The 22,556-nt window shown below is 39.6% G+C and overlaps 1 protein-coding gene across 5 annotated transcripts in view; it reads left to right on the top strand.

Moving 5' to 3' along the window:
* PTPRR (protein tyrosine phosphatase receptor type R) overlaps positions 1–21,771 on the top strand; it is a 126,618-nt gene extending 104,847 nt beyond the window's left edge. For 4 of the 5 annotated variants that reach the window (XM_042469970.1, XM_042469972.1, XM_042469974.1 and 1 more), the window contains 8 exons: positions 2,178–2,364; positions 3,357–3,441; positions 6,146–6,225; positions 7,074–7,211; positions 13,926–14,036; positions 14,943–15,100; positions 16,996–17,109; positions 20,391–21,771. In XM_042469970.1, coding sequence (XP_042325904.1) covers positions 2,178–2,364; positions 3,357–3,441; positions 6,146–6,225; positions 7,074–7,211; positions 13,926–14,036; positions 14,943–15,100; positions 16,996–17,109; positions 20,391–20,484 — 967 coding nt within the window. In that variant the 3' untranslated portion in view covers positions 20,485–21,771. The remainder of the gene's footprint in view (positions 1–2,177; positions 2,365–3,356; positions 3,442–6,145; positions 6,226–7,073; positions 7,212–13,925; positions 14,037–14,942; positions 15,101–16,995; positions 17,110–20,390) is intronic. The other variant, XM_042469971.1, reaches the window with a different exon arrangement.
* The last annotated feature ends 785 nt before the right edge of the window (positions 21,772–22,556 follow it).

A 22,556-nucleotide genomic window follows, 5' to 3' on the forward strand; every position in this document is an offset into this window, starting at 1 on the left:
TATAGCACAATAACATGAAGATTTTCTCACAATGTTGCACAATATTGTGATTATCTGGTGAATAAAGAGGAATTCCAGTGTCGTTTTTTATTCACAGGAAAATCCATGAATAAAAAGCAGCGCTAGAATTCCTCTTTATTCACATGATAATCACAGGGTAGTTGCAATATTGCACAACATCATGTGAAAATCTTCACACTACTACACAATATTGATTGGAGCATCCTGCTATGCTCCCCTCTTTTTTGTCCATGTGATGAAGTCCATAGGAGATGATCACACAAGGCTTTTAAAGTGAAATTTCACTGGGAAGGAAGCAGCTTTGGTGATACTGATCACATGACACTGCCTCCCACCCATAGCTGCACTGGCCCCCACCAATGAATAACATGGCAATGACCAAGGTGCCAAATTCATTCCCAAGGCAGCTGCATGATTGCCAGTCATGTGGTGTCAGTGTGCTATGCTTATAGCCAGAAGGAGTTTCTAGCCAGAAGGCCAAAACCTAAGACCTAGATACAGTCCCAGTGATGTCATTAAGTGTTATGCATTAATGCCAACCACACGTGCTCACAACCAATCATTCAAACACAAATATATAGAGAAAGAGAGAATGTATTTTCTTATTTGGAGGTAAAAAAAAGTTGCTGCCAGATCAAGGTGAAATGAGAAGATTATTCCTTCTTGCTTACTTTGGGGGCTGGGTTAGGGAACACTTTAGTCTACTTTACTTGTTTCTAGCCAGAAAGTGGATGAACAGCAGAGCAGATGACAAGCTGCAAAAACTGGAAAGCAAAAAGGAAGCTAACTTAGTAAATGCCTAGATCCCCTGCAGGGTCTTTGCACATTGCAGCAACCAATCAACTAATTCTTGAAAATTGTATCAAGCTGCTGGTTTCCTAGCTGAACTGGAGATTTACACACTGCCCTTTCCACTTACCTGTAACTGAGCCCCTCAAAATGGAGAATTTTCACCCTTGTCACCTGCCTGGAGATGACCCATGAAAACTGGAAAGTCAGGGCCAAGCCCTGAAATCTAACAAGCCAATTCCCTTTTGTTCTCTTGTTTGATAAGACTTTTTTTCCCCATGATAAATTATTACCAAGTGACCATGAAATAATTTAAAGTCATTTCCATTGAAGCAAAGGGGCAGGTAAGAAACTGGTTCCATAAAATGAATCCGAATATCTTAAAGAAACTCCTTTGCCATTAAATATCAAAGAGGAGGAGAGGGAAGAGACAATTTATCCATCTGTCTGTCTGTCTGTCTAATTACTTTTGGATTTAGTATTTGCAAAGCAATCTGTTTATTAGATCAAAATAAAGTAACAACAACAGTATTGTTTTCAAAGGGATATGTTTGTAGAAAACAACAACAACAAAGATGGATATTATAAGGATCCTGTAATGTGCTGATGGATGTCAGAAAACGGTAGTCTTATTGAAAGCATTTTAGTGAGGAGAAACAGGCTGCTGTTTAGATTTTAGTGCTTATTCTTCCTCTTTATTTTATCTTTTTTTAAAAAAGTTAATGTCTAGTATGATAACTTTCTGTTTGGCTTTGTTTGGATAGGTTGGCATTTGAAGCTAGGTTTGTTTAAATCAGGCATAAACAATTTATGTTATGTTATTGTATTTTTGCTCCCATTAATCTTAGTCCTAATCCTCACCTATTTAGTGAGAGATGACATCTGGAGGATCACACACTGGCTATGGTTTAACTAATGCATGGATTAGCTTTGGACATGATGAAGAAACTACAAATCAACCTTAGCATGTCATAGATGATGAGTATGTTCAAACCTTGACATAGTTCAAGGCATAGGAGATTCCTGATAGAGCTTCTTATGCAACCAATCAATGGATATTGTGCAATGTTTCATCTTTTCTTCCTTACTGGATTTTCTCTGGGGGGGGGGGAATGGGTGATGGTAGGAAGGCATGGGAAATTACAAAAGGATGAGGAAGATGGTGGAAGTCCTTAAAAAGTTCAGTGAATGAAGCAGGGGCATTTCTCAGTTTAAAAAAAATCCACCTGCAATTATTTGTAGTCTTCTGTGGATCACCCTACTGTGAAAAATGTAGTAAATCACTGCATAGAACAAATCCCACATTCCTAAATACCAGTTCACATGAGATAAAAAGCTAATTGTACAATGTTTGTCTTATCCTGCAGGCGAGGATCTAATGTTTCACTCACCTTAGACATGAGCAGCTTAGGAAGTGTTGAACCTTTTGTAGCTGTGCCAACACCAAGAGAAAAAGTAGCAATGGAGTACCTCCAGTCTGCTAGCCGGATCTTGACAAAGGAGCAGTTAAAAGACACCGTTGCAAGTTCTCATTTGCTTCAAACAGAATTCATGGTAAGCCTATTATTGATCATTAGTTAAAAAAAAACTTTTTTGCATGTACGCACGCACGCACACATACATATATATGAGAATTGGAGTACATATTCATTGTAAGGCTCCAGATTTCCCCTTTGATATGAACTCACATGAAAATATTAAAAAGTTGTCTCCCTGAGATACTAAGTTTCCACTTACATGATATTTTTAGTGTTTCCAAATCTTCAGACTTAATTGCCTAACCAGCATTCTGGCCTGATACAGCATTGAAACACATGCTTTTTAGCTGCCAATTAGCTTCCAGGCGCAGTACAAAGTGTTGGTTATTACCTTTACAGCCCTACATGGCTTGGATCCAGCTTACTTGCGGGAGTGTCTCTTTCCATACAATCCACCCCACACTCCCAGGTCCTTTAGGAAGAACCTTCTGCAGCCAAAGAAGACCAGGTTGATCACGATTTCCCAGAGGACCACTCCAAAGCCACAAAGGCATCAGCCACTCCAAAACTGTGGAATGACCTGCTAGAGGAGGTCTCTCTCTCTCTCTCTCTCTCTCCCTCTCCTCCCTGCAGATCTGAGACGTTTGGTTCTTTTGAAGGGCAGTCTTGATTCCACTTACTGCCCTGCCTTCTAACCCACCAGCTACAATGTATCTCAGCCTCCATAGCCTGCCAAGGTTTCATTACTTGCATCTTTGCTAGCAACAATTGTGTGTGTGTGTGTGTGTGTGTGTGTGTGTGTGCCTTCAAGTCACCTATCAATTTATGGCAATCCTGTGGATTTCATAGGGTTTTATTAGGCAAGGAATATTCAAAGGTAGTTTGGCCATTTTCTTCTTCTGAAATATAGCCTACAGTACCTGGTATTCATTGGTAGTCTCTCATCCAGGGACTAACAAGGGTTCACCTTGCTTAGCTTCCAAAATCAGATGGGATCTGGTGCTGTTAGGGTAGCTCCTTATAAATACTAACACTGCTAATTCAGTTTTCTTTTTCCTCCCTCTTTAGGAAATTCCAATGAATTTTGTGGATCCTAAAGAGCTTGACATTCCCAGCCATGGGACTAAAAATCGCTATAAGACCATCCTTCCAAGTAAGTCTATTTCAGCTTTTATTAGTATTTCATCCAGCAGGGGAGCCCTCCCTTTTCCTATTATCAGCTCGCTGCATATGTCAGCTTTTCCATTCCCAACACTGACTGGGTGTGCCTCTTCAACTAGGGCACCTAGCATGACCAGCAAATGATGTGTGAAATGATGTGTGTATTTTTCCCCCTCTATTGGTCTCTCAGAAGAGCCATAGGCTTTCAACTTCTGTCCATCCACTTCTGCCTGGTTGTCACTGCCTTGTATTAAAGTAACTGTCAGGTTTCAGTAATTCTGTTTTACATTTGATTTTCTTTTGGTCTTTTAGATATAAAGTATTAGTCTTTTAGGTAACTTTTTAGTGGCTAAATTCTCCTGTTCTGATGGTTTGACATTGAGGCAGACTTTTTCCCCCTTTACACAGTGGCCTTTATAATGTTTTCATTAATGTGAATCAGACTTGTTTTCTTCCAATTTATTGGTATTTAGTATATCCACATGCATGTCACTTTTTAAATGCCACATTCAATTTTACCAAACATAGAAGACTTTCAGCACACACTAGAAAGCAATTTTTCACAAATTCTTGGGTCAAATGAACACACTGGGATCAATGGAAGCATATTCCCATTGTTCTAAGTACTTCAGATTTAATCCAGCAACAAGTGGCCCCCAAGACAAGGGGATTTTGCTCTGCCAGGTGTCTGACAATTCTTCCAGTCTTCCCACCCCCACTTGTTTCAGAAATTTATTATCCAAAATGTCATGGGCCACTTCAAAGGGCAGATGGACTATATTTGCTTTCTATGCTCACAGGATGTGAAGGCTTGCTATCATAAATTAAAAAAACCTAAATAAGCTTTCATCATACTGCAGTTTTGACGTGGTAGCATACAGCTACATCATTATGACCTACCAGCATGATCAAACTCAGGGTCCTTGGTGGGTACACACAACAAGGCTTTCTCTGTAGTAGTAACTCAACTGTTTAACACCCTCTCATGGAAATTCAGGCTGGCTATGACTCTTTTGAATCTTTAGTGGGCAGCTAAGATTGTGCCTGTCTTCAGCCAACATGTCATGTACCCACTAAACCAGTCTGCTGTCTCTGAGTATTATTATTTGCCAGTGTTGTAGCAGTTCCATAGCCAGTCAATTTGATTTCCATTCATAGAATCAAGGATTGTTTTGTCCTTTGCTTCAGACAGCAAATGTCTGGGGGGCAGCCCTGATGAACTCTGTGACTGGCTGCAGCTCACTTCCCCCATCATTAAGTGATCATTGCAAGGGATTGATAAATAAAAAAGCAGGACCCTAACTCACGCTATTGAAATGCAATACCTATGCAGAAGCCTCTAACAGCCTTCATTGGTTCTGATGTCTTCATTGGGAAAGGAAATGCCATTGGTTTCTGCCTAGGCAGTGTGCTTGAGGTATGTCATGTTGCACTTGAAATTGGGAGTACAGCTTTCTCCCAGTTTCACCTCCTTGGTCCATGAGCTTCCATCTGTCAGCAAAGATGGAGAAGCAGCACAGATCTCTACAGCACTCAGACATCCATGATAGGAAAGATCAGGTCCATAGTAACAAAGGTAACATTAAAGTGCTATAATTGTGAAGTGTAAAAGAGACCTGCCATGGCTCCATCATATGGTGTTCTGGGATTTATAGTTACATTCAGACCTCTGCTAGGGAGCTCTAAATGCCTCTGTGTTGTTGTGTGCCTTCAAGTCATTTCTGACTTATGGCAACCCTAGAGCAAACCTATTACAGGGTCGTCTTGGCAAGATTTGTTCAGAGAGGGTCTACCTTTGTCTTCCTTTGAGGCTGAGAGAGTGTGACTTGGCCAAGGTCACCCAGTAGGTTCCTGTGCATTTAGAGGCACTATACCACACTGAATCTCTCCAGTGTCTCACCAAATTACAAATCCCTGAGTTACACAGGGTGAACTGGAAGCCATTAAAGTAGTATCGAAATGTTATGACTGTGCAGTATGAAAGGAGCCCAAGTCTGCTTCTGAGGTAGGGGGAAGAATAGATTCTGTCCCTGCATTAGGACACTATGTGCCTTATTGCAGCATATCAGTTCACCTCCCTTTTTCCTCTAGACAGAACCAGAAAGCAGTAGGATGAGAATATATGAGTCGCATTTGGTTCCTGTCTCATTTGTTTCATCTCTGGTAAACTCAGAGTGATTCATAGCATACTCTATGTCTGTGTGTGTGTGTGTGCGCGTGCGCGCGCGTGCCTGCGCGTGTGCGTGCGTGCATGCGCCTTCAAGTCATTTATCAACTTATGGTGACCCCATGGATTTCTCAGGGTTTTCTTAGGCATGGAATACTCAGAAGTGGTTTTGTCAGAATCTTCCTCTGAAATGCAGCCTAGAGCGCCTGGTATTCATTGGCAGTCTCCTATCTAAGTACTAACTAGGACTGACCTTAGCTTCCAAGATTAGATAGGATCTGGTAAACTTGGGGCATTTTGTCCCTTTTTTAAGCATACTACAGCTGTACAAATACCACCCTGGATATCACAACTATCTAAGATGCTGGTGCCCATTGTAACAGCTGTGTCAAAATATTAATCTAATATTAGAATGTCCCCCACTTCTAATATATGTATGTATATTACCACCACCACAACTACCACTACAACAGCATCTAATAAACCTATGTTGTTTTCAACAGTAAAAGGATTTTCATTGTCTTTGCAGATCCTATAAGCAGGGTCTGTTTGAAACCAAAGTACCCAGGGGACACTTTGAGCACCTACATAAATGCAAACTACATCAGGGTAAGTAAACTGGTGTACGTTGTGAGAATTTGCCAACTTCGACCTCATTTTCTGGTTGAACAATTAGAAAAATTTAATTCTACTGAGCTACTGCTCATTCCTTTTCTCCCCACATGGCTCTCTCAATAGAAAGTTATGAACAATCTCATGGTAAAATCAATATGAGCAGAATGTGTTTATTGCTCCAAGTCAATGGTCACAAAAGACTATGCAAGCTTTCAAGTTCTCCTAAATTCTTCATCAAAGTAGACAGTAAACAAAGCAGGAAGAAGGATGGACAGAAGTGCCTGATGCTTCAGCCATGGCCTCTGCATCTGTTTACAGTCTTAAGATGGAAAATGGCTCCATCAGGCACTGAAATGGTTTCAAATTGCTTCTTGGGCTTTCCTAAAAGTTTCTGGGACAGAGAAACAGATAAAGAATAATTCCCTAATGCAGGTACCACACCTTGACCATCTATTGCTTCCCCTCTCCATCTCCATCCTTTTTGCTTTATTTACCATCTAACCTGAGGAAGAGTTCTGAAGAATCCTAAAGCCTGCACAATATTGCAGAGTTGGCCTAATCGGAGTAATGAGATCCAAGCATATGGAGCTGGATTATTATTATTATTATTATTATTATTATTATTATTATTATTATTATTTGGCCTATACACCCACCTTCTCTATTTTGTGTGTGAAATGAGTACTCAGTGGGCAATATATTGTCTTAACAAATAATCCATCAGAAATAAGTTCGCACAAGCTCTCTGAATTGGCTTTCTTCTTATTCAAGTGCCTATTTCTTTTAACTCCCATTAAAATCTTAATCTGATATTACTATTTTTATGTCTGTGTCCAAATCAGGGTTACAGTGGCCAGGAGAAAGCTTTCATTGCAACCCAGGGCCCTATGATTAATACAGTCAATGATTTCTGGCTGATGGTATGGCAAGAGGATAGTCCAGTAATTGTTATGATCACAAAACTGAAGGAGAAGAATGAGGTATGATTTCTGAACTTATTAAGTAATGAACATTATTCTTCTGGCTGTGGAAGTAGCCAGCACTGTGATCAGATGTTCTCAGAAGAAAACAGTCCTTAATTTAGATCTGCAAATCCACTGAAATCATGGGTTAATAATGACTCCCACTGATTTAAAAGAGTGTGCTGTACATTTGACTAAGTCTGGATCCAACTTGTGATCATCATCATCATCATTATCATCATCATCATCATTATTATTCAGCGAAAATAATAAAGGGTTGTATCTAGATGTAGTTGTGCTCGACTGAGAGTTGTACAAACAAGTCTTTGTCTTTGTTGTTAACTGCTAGCTGATTTTTACTTATGGTGACCTTGTGAATGAGAGATTGCTAAAAATTCCATCCCAACTCACAGATAATTTAGTTCATTTGTTGGTTTTGATAGAATCAGGAGCACAGATAATCACTATATATAGTGCCATTTCACAAATCCCAACACAGAAGTATGGGACTAATCTGCTTTTTCCTGGCTCTTGAAGATTCACATCTTTTTCAGATATTGATATAAAAATATGGCTGTTTGACAATGGATTCATCCAAGATTGGGCCTCTTTCCTTAAAGACAAGAAATTGGGGGGAAATAGTTCTCAGAGTTTTGTTGTGTTGTTATATGCTATATGTTATATGTTATGCATTATAGACTCGGGCTGTGGCTTCCTTGATTGAGTCTATTCATCTGTATGTAGTCTTTCTCTTTTCCTACTACTTTCTATTTTACCAAGCATTATTGTCATGTCTTTTCATGATATGTCCAGAGAACAAGAGTCTTAGTTTAGTAAGCTTGGCTTCTAGTTCACTTGAGTTCAGACTTGATTTGATTATTATTCTATGATTCTATGATTCTGTGATTTGATCTAGGACCCATTTCTTTGTCCTTTTAGCAGTCCATGGTATCTATACTACTCTTCTCCAGCACCACATTTCAAATGAGTTGATTTTCATCCTATCAACTTGATTATGATTTCCTATATTATACATGCTATATTAATGGAGCTAACTATGCCACTGGGCATTAGTAAGGCAGCCATTAAAATATGCTGTTCTAATGAGACATGATACATAGAATCATAGAGTTGGAAGAGATCTCAAGGGCCATCAAATCCAACCTCCTTCCATGTAGGAATACACAATCAAAGCACCCCCTGACAGATTAACCATTAAGTCATTGTTTTAAAACTTTCAAAGAGGGAGACTCCACCACACTCCAAGTCAGCACATTCCACTGTTAAATAGCTCTTACTGTCAGGAAGTTCTCCTATTTAGATGGAATCTGTTTTCCTGTAGTTTGAATCCGTTGCTCTGTGTTCTATTCTCTGAAGCAGCAGAAAACAAGCTTGCTTCATTTAGCATCCTTTCAAATATTTAAACATGACTGTCATGTCACCTCTTAACCTTCTCTTCTCCAGGCTAAACATTCCCAGCTCCCTAAACCACACTTCATAGGGCATAGTTTCCAGACCTTATACCATTTTAGTCACCCTCTTTTGGACACGTTCCAGCTCCCTATAGGGTCAGAATGACTAGATAGAGACTCTTATACTTTGGAGACATCATGAGATGACATAATGTATTGGGGGGAAATGATAATGCTTTGCAAAATGGAAGGCAGGAGGAAAAGAGAAAGATCTCATACATATTGACTCATGGTGGCAATATTAATGAAAGACCTCCAAAAGCACCTGTCACCAGGAACCCTGCTCAGATCTTGAAGACTCAGAGCTTTGCCTTCCTTGATTGAATCAATCCAAGCCAACTTGATGTCAAATAACAACATAACAGCAACTAACCTGGATAACTGTGGTATTCCCTGGTTATCTTTCATCTAAGTACAACCTATGCTTGATCCGGATTAACTATAGAAATCAAATAAGACTGGATGTGTTCAGGGTAGCATGAGATATGACATGTTATGCAAGGGTAGCAAATTGTTAATACTTTCAGTTGTTGCTGATGCTGTCTCATTGTTGTTGTTGTTGTTGTTGTTGTTGTATTTTTATTACTAGGAAGGGGAGGAGGGGCACTTTTTTTCCAGTGAGATTTTTCCAGTTTAGGTGCCAAAATGGTTTGGAGGTGGAGGGTCTTCTTGGGAGAGGGAGCCATTGGCTGTTCTGTCTCAAGCTGCAAAATGTCTGGGCTGGCCATAGATATGATAAACAATTCCTTGTCTGATCTGATCAAGATATCTCTGAAAACCTATCCTGCTATAATACAGTCTGCAGAAACAAATATTTTCCCACAGGAAATGCCAAACTTTTAATACCCCTGACACTGCTTGAAAAGAATGACTTGAAAGCAACACCCCATGGTTTCCAACATATCAGGAAGCCCTGTGTTTACCTGAATAGCTCAAGCTCATTACAATATTGTTTATCTGCATTGTTGTGGACTGGCAATGGCAGTTTCCTTCTAAGAAAAGAGGGGGAGGTATCTCATGTAGTTCCCAGGCTATAGGAAGAAAGTCGGTCTGTGTTTACATGAGCTTTAGACATTTCACTAAGAAATCCTGGCAAACATGTTAAGTACTGCTTGGGTTGTAGGAGAATTATTATGCCATTTTATTTGATGCAACAAGCATGTAAGTTTGGATACTCTGAGGTTTTTTTAATTATATAAATATATATATCAAATATGGTTGTGTTCAGAAAAGGGAGAAAAGATAGAACTAAAACAGAAATAACCAAGCAAGACATGAAAATGGTTCTATGGTAGGAAAAAGTCAGAAATTTCCTATGCCTGTCATTTTGTGGGACACAACTGAAAGTCTCTATCAAGCATGTTATTGCCCCTGAAAAAGGATTCAGCTTGTTATATGCCTTAATGCTGAATCCTTGTATACTAGAGGAAAAACTCAGTATCTCATCCTGATCTTTCACTGCTTTAAGCATGACTACAGAGAAGCTTATTTGGAATCATTGGTATTAGCATGGCAGCAAGTGATGTACATCTGACTTGATTAATTCTAATGTAAAATATGGCATAACATGGGGGGGTGTCTCCTCACAGCAAAACAATGAGAATTTTTTTTCTTTTGGTCCAAATTTGAAAGATTTTGTGCATTCTGCAACTTTTCAGTGCATTTCTGTAAAATGTACAAAATTAGAAAATGTGGTAACGGTTACCTTCTTGTACAATATTAGTAGAAATGACACTAGCTTGGTACAGATACTTTTTTGTACCAGAAAGGGGAAAACACTGAATAAATCCACCTAGTCTCTCCCTTTCTCATTAAGTTTCACTTGCAGCATAGGGATGTGAGTCTTCTTTAATTTTTTTCTCAAAGGAAGCAATGAGCAATTTTAGCAATTTTCTTCATGTTATGAGAAATGCCTATTCCCAGTTCATGACTTTGAATTATAGAGTTGTAATTGACCACAAGGTCATCCAGTCCAACCCCATTCTGCCATGCAGGAACACACAAGCAAAACACCTCCAAAAGATGACCATCCAGCCTCTGTTTAAAAACCTCCAAAGAAGGAGACTCCACCACGCTCTGAGGGAGTGTGTTCCACTATTGAACAATTCTCACCATCATGAAATTCTTCCTTATGTTGAGATGGAATCCCTTTATCTCTTCCTACCCTTTTTAAATGCCAGGGTGAGAAATTTATAGTGGTAGCAGCTGTTTGGTGCTTCCCCTCAAAGGAGCACTGGGAGGAGTTGTAATCTGAAGGATCAGAAGAAGACATTTGTGTGTTTGTCAGCAGTTAAAATGAGGTAAAGTTATGATGTTAAAGGCCATAATCACTGCTAATATAGGCCCAGTACACACCACCAGGAAGCAGTGTCATGGCGGCAATAGTAGGGCTTGGGAATGCGCACCATCGTACGCTCCCGAGCTCTACTACGTGCGGACGGTGCCACTATTGTGCAGCACCGCACACACAGGTGGTGTGTTGATGACAAGTGGGTGTCTTAGCTCTCACATGTCTATTCCACGAAGCAGTGGCGCAGCCCTTACAATGTCGCAAAAAGGAGCTGCTCTTGGCGGCTCCTTTTTTTGCTGCGCAGCAGTGCCTTGCCATTTGTTTGCCATGGCAACGCTACGCAGCAAAAAGGGACAGCGTTTTCCCGCCCATCTGTACTGCCCCATAGTCATGATTTTCTTTGCTTTCAGTTTTCATCCTTTTTGATACGGGTGCATTTTCTTAGCCCTGCCTGTGCCTGGTTGCTTCCCCCACACATCACATAGCAACCATTTACCATAGTTCCCTCCACATCCATCCAGTCTTTAGGGTGAGCATTAACAATTATGCCTGTCAGAATTGCGTAACTTCTTTGGCATAATTTTCCTTTGCTTTGATTATTACATTCTTTGTTACATGTCTACCCCTCCTCCCCCCCAAAAAAAAACCAACAACATGCCTATAGAGAAATTTAACAAATATGCAAAGCAGTTGAAATATGTTATGAACATTTATGCATGAAAGTTCACACAACTGTGTCCAAATTAGTTGTGGATCATTGTTGTTTTGCCTGGAATCGTCATCCAGATACAGAATGAATGAGTAAATATTGTTAATTACTTACAACTTCAAATAATCAATACTCAAAAGAAGTAAATAAACAGCCATGTGAATTATATGTTGTGGTTCACATACTGCCTTGAGTTTTCATTTGTCCCAAAAAGTTATTTAATCAGTAAAATAAGTGATGATACATCTAGAGTCCTAGCAGCAGTGTGTAAAAATAAAGCTCCTTAACTATATTGAAAAGTAGGGGCCATTGTGATGGAGGGTAGTTTTGCATTGTTCATTCAGAGGAGGCTGCCAATTAAAAGGACTGGGAACAAGATAAGAAAAATTCCTGAACAAGCTTTCAAAGCCGTTAGGGAGCTTCATACAGTAGGCCCATTTATCAAGAAAGCTCAGAAGCGGACAATCGGATTGTGACAAGGCGAGGTGCAGCTGTGGTATTTGGTATTGTTTTTCCCTATGCTGGAAAGAGAAACATCTTCCAAAAGAGGTATTGCTGGTAGTGGGGATGGAAGTAGTGACAAGACAGGAGATGATGATGATAAGAATAAGAATAAGAATAATATAGCAGAGGTTGTTGTTATCATAGCTTGGGGAAATTATTACTAGTACTATTATATTTATTTACTAATACTTGCCATGCTGGCTAGAGGATTTGGGGATTTGTAGTTGAAAAAAGTAAATATTCCAAGTGAGGATTCTGGATTCTGTAATTTCAATAAAGGCCCAGCAGGGTCATAGGGGTTAACCGTTCTAACTGCTCTAGGCAAGTTTTGAAGGGTGAGTGGTGGTGGTTGTATTATTAGTCTATAAAAGACAGGGCTTCAGTTGCTAAGAGTTCACTGCTTCCTTGAATGCAACTTTGTGCTTCTCCTTGAAAGCTATCTCTTTAATTAGCCAGTATGATTTCTTTTAAGAGGATTGGTGTATGTGTTGCTGAATATGTGTATAGTTAAAGAGTATTACTTTTTCCTATATAAAATAAATATACACTATTGATAACAAACTGTTTCATTTGTTTAAAAGAGGCTTCGGGCAATACCTTTTTTATGGATTCAATATATTGCCTTATTCCAGAGGTGTTAGATGGAATGGTGCTAAATATTTTCTGTCCTGTGTTCCCCACGATTTGATCTAGGAAGAGATGTTTTGTTGTGTTTTCATAAATCACTGGCTGGTTACCAACCGGCAGTTTTTTAAAAAAGGGGCGTCTCTTCTAGACGCCCCTGAGTCTAGTACGGACTGTGTCCGTACAATATGGCGCCGGCCCTTCTACATGGCTGGCGCCATATTGACATATCGGACCCTGAGCGTCCGAACGTCGCGCGGCCCTAATGACGTCACGAATGTGCCCTTGGCGCTTCGCGACGCCATCAGTGCGCCACTGAAAGAAGCTCCATTTTGGAGCTTCTTTTTTGCTCCGCGCAGGAGCCGCGCGGTATGGCTCCTGAGGCTCCCGCGCGGAGCAAGCGGCGGCGGCGGCAGACCGCCTCAAAGCGGCGGTCTAGAACCCGCCATTGTTACTGAGACATTTAGCTCATACAGAATGATGGCTTAAATAAACATTCTTTTTGTTAGCTCTTCTGTAATGCTGGTGCCATCTTAGTGCTGGTGCCATCTTATATGGAAAATGGAATCAGTAACACAATGAAAATGATTTAAATTCTATCTCACATTTAGTTTCTCTACCATTATCTGCCTTGCACAAATTATTGACATTTACATTACTACAGCGTTTGCTCTTAGCCTAGCTTCGGTTACATTAATGGGCATATTAGTTATTAGTCCCATCTCCACAGTATCTCATTATGTATATGCAAATACTCCAATACTGGAAAAATTCTGAAATCTAAAATATTTCTGGTCCCTAGCATTTTGGACAAGGGATTCTCAACCTATACATTTATACCACACCATTTGTCCAAGGAGCTCAAGATGATCCCTCTCCCCATTTTATGTTCATATCAACCCTGTGAAGTAAGTTAGACAGAGGTACTGGCTGGCCAAGGTTCATGTAGTGAATTTCACAATCAAATGTAGATTTGAACCTGGGTCATCTCAGTTCATCCTAGCACTATAACTCTTGCACAATACTTTTTTAAAGTTAATTAGGAATAATTAACACTTTCATTCAAAATAAAATCTTAAAGATCTTTTTTGATTAATACAGCAATTTTGAAATTCTTCCCCCCCCCCCCTCAGAAATGTGTGCTGTATTGGCCAGAGAAGAGAGGAATCTATGGGAAAGTGGAAGTACTTGTCAACAGTGTGCAGGAATGTGAGAATTATACTGTCCGCAACCTTACACTAAAGGTAACTTTAATTTTTTAAACTATATGTAATTGTTAGTTTGTGGAACTCACTAACACTAAATAAAGAACCAAACATCAAGGGAGTTTCAGGAATATAATATAAATAATTAACATAGAATGTAAGAGAAAGCAAATAGGATTATGGATGCCCTAGTAGTCCTGTATATCTTCATGTCTGCTGAATATGTCATAGTTATTTGGAATACACTTCTCAGAATCTCTCAAACTAGTGGATTCCAGGAGTTGTAGTGCAAGCAAATAAATTCTGGTCAGTATAGCCTTGTATATGTCTAGTTATATATACCAGCCAGCTGTGTACAGAACTACTTCAAACAATAAGACATGCCGGTGTCAAAGGAGAGGGAATTGTCATCTCCCAGATGCTGTTACATTTCAGCTCCCAGCATCCCTCTTCATTGACTGTGCTGGTTAGTGCTGATGGGAGGTACAGTTTACAAGCATTTGAGAGTCCATAAGGTTATCCATCCCTGTCTTATACTGACATATATGCATCTGCTAAAGGAGAGCTAGGGACACAACTGAATTGAATTTTATCATTTCTAGACTGTATCCTTCACCTTCATGCATTAGAGGGAGTATTTTAGAGCTTTACATTTTATTTTATCTGCTTTTTATTTTATTTTCATTAAACATTGTGTTTTCTAGCTCTGGGTGTTTGTGTGGAACATGTTGATTTTACACACACTTTGGGACATGGGACATTTTGCACACAACAATACAATGAACTTCTTTGGGGTCAGAAAATATCCGCATTTCACACAGTGAAATGTTCATTATTATGATTCATTTCTTAAGGATGGGGAATCTGCTTCTGTGTTCTTCTTCTTTTAGATAGTAATACAAGTACTATCTGTGGTTCATCACAAATGTGCCTCTTTATTTTCAGCAGGGAAGCCAACCAAGACATGTCAAACACTATTGGTACACATCCTGGCCAGACCACAAAACTCCAGATAGTGCTCAACCCCTTCTGCAGCTTATGCTTGATGTAGAAGAGGACAGGATGGCATCGGCTGGTAGAGGACCTGTAATTGTGCATTGCAGGTAATTTGATTTTTCATAAATGTTGTTTCTCCTGAAAATTGAATGAAGCAGAATTTTTATACAGCAGGAACGCACTAACTGCAGGCCATAGCTCAGATGCAGCCAACCAGAGGCTTTTTTGAGATCCTAAATATTTGTTCCCCACCCTATATTGAAAGATCTGGTAATTCAAAACAGGGTCCACTTCTCAGATATGCCCTGCATCATACTTTTTTAAAAAAAATATCCCAAAGAAATGTGTAATTGCACATTCCCACCATACTGTGGCAGGAAACAGCTACACATGTCTGCTATGGGTGACTGTTATTTAAGGAAGAAGGTAGAATTGAAAGATGCCTGGGAACTGAGACAAAACATTTGTTGATTTTAGTTTGTGCAGTTATTTCATTGTGTTTGAGGTAAAAGGGGCTCACTGTTGTGTAACTATTGGCCACCATTCTCCATTTGTTTATTATCTCCCAGGTATCTCATGGTTTTATAATGATTTCACCCATTCTGGAGGTTTGTGTGTCAAGGAGACATAATCATCCCTGATAGCATTTGAAAATGATTTTGACCTGACTTCTTATGGAACTAATTACAAACAACAAGCTTAGGCAATACTAGTTTTATTTATAAGTTTTCATCCACATAATCAAGCCAACGTGTATTTGTTTACAAGTGAAATGTGAAGACAGGTGTAGCTGAAGACACTTTGCTGCCTGAGATGGAGGAACAAATCCCCAAAAGTCATGTTATATGGTATCCAAAGCCAGCAAAATTATTTTGGCACCAGAGGTAATACATCCCCCAAGCACCTTTCTGTCTCAATGCACTACAGTAAAAACAAAAAAGAGCATGTTTAATAATTTGCGGTTGTGTGTTTACACGCATAGTATGCAGCTGAAGGCATCTCCCTCATTTGCCTAATGGTAGAACATTGGTATTGCCTGGTGAGGTGCTCACTTCTTCCATTTCCCTTGCTGCCTTTCTTACCTGTCCTCCAGCTGATGGCCTTGCACTACCAAATGACACCAGGAAAAGGGTTGCCAGAGGATGGGCAGCTGGGCAAGTGAGGCAGCAAAAGGGAGGCATGGACAGTGGGGTTTCTTGTTCAGGCTTCCCTGCTGCCAGACAGCAGAATCTCTTGAGCATGCATGCATTTGCCACCCTTCCTCACTGCCCTGGTTTCCTCTGCAAAGGGAGCCAGGGCAGTGGGGAGGACCTCAGGGATGTACATGCACCTGCCACCCTCACCTTCTTCTCCACTGCCCTGGTTCCTTCTGGAAACAAGTGGAGGGCCAGACAGGTATCATCCCCCCAGGTTCACCCAGTGTGGGTCACACACCCCACACCCCTCTAGTAACACTACTGTGTAGGATCACAATGGATGTTTCATTGTATTATCTTCTTATATTATCATATAGATTAGTGGCAACCTAAAGACCTATGTAGCTGTAAAATCTCAGTCGAGGCTCTGTTCCCATTATTTGGGAAGCAGCTGGCTGCCACATTGTAATAGGGACCCTGTTTTTGCCTGTCACATTGGGGATCAGTCTCAGGAAGGGGTGGAAACAGCAGCCAGCTGCTTCTTGAGTGACAGGGGAACAGACCCTCATTGATCACAGCAGCAGCTGCCCAGTAAGTGGAGATTGGAAGGTGGGGTTGAGCTGGGATTCACTTCAAAGCACTGTAACTATGGTGCATATGCATACGTAAAGGCCATATAGGGTTCCACCCATCATCTTCGTCATCATCGTCACCATCATCATCATTTATACTTTGCCTTTCCCCCAAAACTGGGACTGAATGTGGTCTTTTAAAGACTTACGACCACCTTATAAGATTGTGGTAGTTGATTACTATAATTTTGACTCAATTCAGTTTTGGTCTAATTTTTAAAAATTTATTTTCAGTGCTGGAATAGGAAGAACTGGATGTTTTATTGCAACTGCTATTGGATGTCATCAGCTGAAGAAAGAAGGGGTAGTTGATGCATTAAGCATTGTCTGCCAACTGCGTTTGGACAGGTAAGGTGACACAAAATGGAAAATACTACCTCTAATTGCCAACTGGTATTTCTTAGGTTGCATTTACCTCTGCTCTAACCTCACTGATTCTAATTTTATATACATTATAAACAGAACAAATTAGTTGCAGAACAACGCAAAGTTGGCAGATTAAAGAACTCAGGTTCCAACTAGGTATCAGGACAAGTAGGTATGTTTGATGTCGTTACTATTTTTATAACCTATTTCCAAATAATTTGAACATTTTTCCAACCAAATTAAAAAAGCAGCTTTATTGATGGGCAAGTATGGCAGAGTGTTGACACCAGAGTTTGGAAATGTTACTTTTTTACTGCATTCCATAAGTTACACATCCTCCATAGTCGCTGGCCATGCTAGCTGTGGGTTTGTGGGAATTGTAGACCCACCTCTATGGCAGAGATTACAGTTTCAAACTGAATGTTCAAGCCCACTGTGGTGAATTACTGTTTGCAAAATGACATCTCCTTCATCACAGTTCAGCTGGGCCTCTGGTATGAGGAGATAAAATAAGACTCATGTTTAACAAGGCTCTAACAGTTTTGCTTTCTGGATTTTTTTTCTTGAGCTGTATACAATAAGAGACTACAAAACACTACAATCTAATCTTCATAATGCCATTTACCCTGCTTTAACTGTCATGGCTCAATCTTATAGAAACCTGGGGTTTGTAGTTTCTTGTGGAACTAGAGATCTCTGATAGAGAAGGTTAAATATCTCACAATACTACAAATCCCAAAATTCCATAGCATGGAACCATTGCCATCAAAGTAGTGTCAAACTGCATTATTACTTCAGTGCAGGTTAGACCTATGATTTTCAGCAGAGGAGTGGTGAGAGAAGTGGTACAGTACTTTGTCCTCTCCCTTACATCTACTTTTCAGCCATTTTAGTCTAGACCTCTGTTCTGCAATGATGCAGGAATGCCACCGTTTCTGTTTTTTATGCTTTTAGCACATGTATCTGATCCACACACTATACTTTTATGGTCAAATTAAACAGAATTGCTGCTAAGGTGCTGAAATGAATCATCACTGCAAAATTTCTTCAGTGTCAGCTGGTGAGACAGGAAGCCTGATAGGCGTTAGAAAAGGTACAGGAAAAGCTGCACATTGTACATGTGCTCTAAGGGCACAGTAGGTCACATATTTAGTGTAAGAATGCAAATGAATTGACACTGGAAGCCAGATTCTCGTTTGCTTATACGTTTTAAGATGCACGTTGCTCTGTCCAAATGAAATCAGTGAATAGTTCAATGTCTGGAGCTGTTGGTGTGCACAATGAAGAAGGACAAACAGATTCTGAATGTGTGGCTTGAGATTTTCAGTGCACAAAAGTTATGGTCATGCTTGCAATACAGCAGTTTCTCAGTAAAACTGGGATTTCTGCTACACCATATTCAGGGCATTCTCATGCCCACAGTGAAAGCTACAGTACATATATATTAATTGATTAAATATTAGTAAAAATATAACAAAAATTGTAGTGGTAAAAATATAAAAATATATCTTTTAAAAATCCTGAAAGACTCAAGTTGCAGTTTTGGGGTGTCTGCAAGGAAATGGAATCTCACACTTTTGCAGCACAGGGAAGGTCTATGCATAGATTTAGACTACACCTCCCAGAACTCACAAGACTCCCCAGCCTAGATTAGTAGACATGTAGGTAAGCGTTCCTACTGTCCAGATTTGGCAGAGACAGTCCTAATTAATCCTCTGTCATTCTTTTTCAGCTGCCTTTAAAATTGAACAGTTACACTATCCTCCTCTCATGTTCCCCTTTGTCCTCACCTTACTTCAGTGCTGCAAACTGAATTCAAAGTACTGTTAACTCAGCAAGGGGAGAGAAGAGGAGAGGGTGGAATCTTGCCCTCTCCAGTAGGCTTAGGCAAAGCAGATTTTCTTAGCTTATGTGTTCTTCTTCATTAATATCTTTTGCCAACTTGACCATTCTCTGATGTTACCTGGCCAGATATATATCACAGTTTTCATCTGTGAGAAGTTGGAAGGTATTTGCCAGCATGTTGATTCTTGGACTTCCAAAATGCAACATGTAATGGAGTGTTCTTTGTTGAAGGAGCATAGGGTGCATTAAGGCCAGAGTCCTGTGCCTGAAAGTTGAAGAAAGTAATTGCACCTACCGCTGTGAGCAATAATTCTAAGTAACGATCCTGCCACTGTTCATTTATGAATGGCTTCAGCATGCAGTCATATTCATTCTTGTATAAGTAACTTTCTAGTTGTAGACATGCAAAGAAACAGCTTCTTAAAATTCTCCACTGTATTTATGGGCAAAAAAGTTGGCAGATTTCTGCAACATGGAGTGATTTTTTTCCAACAGTTTCCTAGAGGTGCAACTTACTATGGACAGTGGCAGTAACAGAACTTCTGTCTTTCTTCCCAAAGCCTGTTTGTGACCAGTTTGAATGTATGACTGACAGAAATCCAGGACACCAGTTAGTTATCCAGTGCACTTTCCCACATTAGAGCAATTAACATGGCAATTGATACTGGAGAGAGGTAATGATTTTTCAGAAACTGAAACATTAATTTTGTCCACTATCGGTTGAGTTTTCCTTATCTGGAATTCCAAAATCCTCCAAAAATTCAAAACTTTATTCAGGGGTGGCTGATATAGTGGCACGTTTGCTTTCTCATGATTCAGTGTATAGAAACTTTGTTTCATATACAAAATTACTAAAACTATTTTATACAATTACCTTTAGGCTGTGTGTACAAGGTTTATATGAAACATAAGTGAATTTTATGCTTAGACTTGGGTCCCATCTCTAAGTCCAAAACACACTGCAGAAATAATCCAGTCTGAGGCTACATTAACTGCCCTGGCTCAGTGCTAGGGAATCCTGTGAATTGTAGTTTATTGTGGCACTAGAACTCTCTGACAGAGAAGACTAAATGTCTCACAAAACTATAGTTCCAAGGATTCCCTAGCAGTTAAAGCTGTCTCAAACTGGATTATTTCTGCAGTGTGTTGTGGACCTAAAATACCTCATTATATATGTATATGCAAATATAGTTGTACCATGTTTTTAAAAAATCTGAAATTCAAAACACTTCTGTTCCCAACCATTTGGGGTAAGGGATACGCAGCCTGTAATAAATAGTAAATCTGTTCAAGAGGAAAGTGTGTACACTACAAACAGAAATTCTTCCTTCAAAGTTTCTCCAACTCTCAGAGGGAAAATATTTTTTTTCTCACAAACTCCATCACCCTTTTTTTCTCATCTTTCTTTTTCCCTACAGAGGTGGAATGGTCCAAACCAGTGAACAGTATGAATTTGTGCATCATGCATTGAGCCTATATGAAAGCAGACTCTCTGCTGAAGTTGTCCCATGAATTCAAGAAGGGAGAATCAAATGTATCAATCTCTCTTGAGGTAATTGATTACCTACCAGCAACTTCTTCAAGGAGTTTACTGCTGTGGAAAGAGAGGAACTGCAGCCAGCTTGTAAAAGGAATGTGGATGGGTTTTTTAAAATAATTAAAAATGCATCATTGATTGACGGATCCTTGTCTTGAATGTATTGTGAGTTCCCTGAAACAGTTTTAATGAAGGTTAATGTACTGATGTTACATTTGGATTTTGCATATATATCCTATGGGAGATTTATTTCTGTATTAATGGAATCTGCCACACAGAATGTATGTTATGTATGTATGTTCTATAACAGCTGGACATGGGAAATTCCACAGAAGAAATGTGTATAAACACTTTAACGTTTGCAAAGTTTGTCTTGTGAAATAGGCTGTCAGGTGTTCAACTGTCCCTGTTAAGTGCTATGACCTACTTTGTGGTAAATATAATTTGGAGCCACTTGAGATCTTTCCGCTAAAAGGCACAAGTGATTGATAATGAGTTCAAATGAAAATGATACAAAATACCGGGGGAGAGGGGGGGAGAGTCATAAAGATCAATTGTTTTGAAACTATACAAAATCAGTTTGTATTTTATATGACAAGTCCATTAAATACTCTTAAATTTGTGGTGTGTATAGTAAATTCTGTAAAACATTGCAGAACACAATGGCTGCAACACAAAGAGAATAATACAAAGGCATGGCCTACTAAAACAAAGGCAAGTTGTAAAAGAAGCACACATTGTCATGGAGGCTCCTGTACTCTTGTTGAATTCTGGCTCATTTCAAAGGGCTTGCCCAACGGATTGAGTCTAGTGTGTTCTTCAATGCTTATATATTTATTCAATATCATTTATTGTCTTAGAAGCTACTTTATGCTCCAGGACAGAATCCAGTGTGTTTGTAAATCTAGTGAGTCGTTTTACTTTTGGGGGAGAATTTTTTTTGTTACGTATATTAATTAATAAGGATTTTAAATATCTGCCTGTCTTTTACTAAACATTTGGGGCTTTTTCTAATAAATTGTCAAACCTTTCATTCCTTTTAGTGAGAGGAAGGATGTTTGGAAACACAGAATGCTATATGAAAAATGAGGATCTTATTTTCTTTCTTCTGTTTTTATCTTGGCAATGATCTGTTTATTCAGCAGGTACACCTCTTTTTGGCAAAAGTATGAGGTTTCAGCACCGTATCAAATAATGCATTTCTAAAACAGTGATGTTACCTTTGCTTCATATAGCCAATAAACTTGGTATAAATATCTGAAGATTCCTATATTTATTTCCTTGATTATCATTGTAGTTTGCAACTCTTCTACTCCAATAGGCACAAAGTACACAGATTAGCTTGTTGGTTTCTGCTGCAGTGCCCACAAGTGATAATTCATCAGAAGAGTGCCTGGCTTTGACTTTGCACTGTTTATTTATAGTTTTCCTTCCATTGCACCACCCACCTGAAAGAAAGTAATGTGAGGCCAATATGCGCTGTGACGCTGTGACAGTTTTATCTCCCTTTGAACCTTTCCATGGAACATTGTCTGTACTTTCAGCTCAGTACTTCAGTGTCCAGTGTGAGGTAAAGGCAAGACCATTGCCTTAGCCAAATTGAGTTGATCTCCTCAGACAGAAGATGCTTGGAGTGGGATCTCCCAAGCAATGGTCTCTCTTGAACATAAATATTCATAACATGTGGCTTACATTAACCTGCTCTGAGCTATGGTGGTTGTTGTTGTTGTTATGCGTCTTCAAGTTATTTCTGACTTATGGCAACCCTAAGGTAAACCTATCATGGGGCTTTCTTGGCAAGGCCGGGTTTGCCATCGCCTTCCCCTGAGGCTGGGAGAATGTGACGTGCCCATCTTCTTAGTCTGGTGGACATCTATACATGGAATGAGAGGACATCATTTTGACTTTCACTTCCAACGAGAAAATGTCTCAGAATGTAGGAGTCGGCCACTTTAAACCAGATGTACATTTACAGCCACATCTAAAGATGAGTAAGAATTTTACATTAGCTACACACCTGAGGTAGTATGCAGGCACTTTCCAAACC

This window comes from Sceloporus undulatus, chromosome 5 (genome assembly GCF_019175285.1).
Source record: "Sceloporus undulatus isolate JIND9_A2432 ecotype Alabama chromosome 5, SceUnd_v1.1, whole genome shotgun sequence".
In the NCBI taxonomy this organism is placed as follows: Eukaryota; Metazoa; Chordata; class Lepidosauria; order Squamata; family Phrynosomatidae; genus Sceloporus; species Sceloporus undulatus.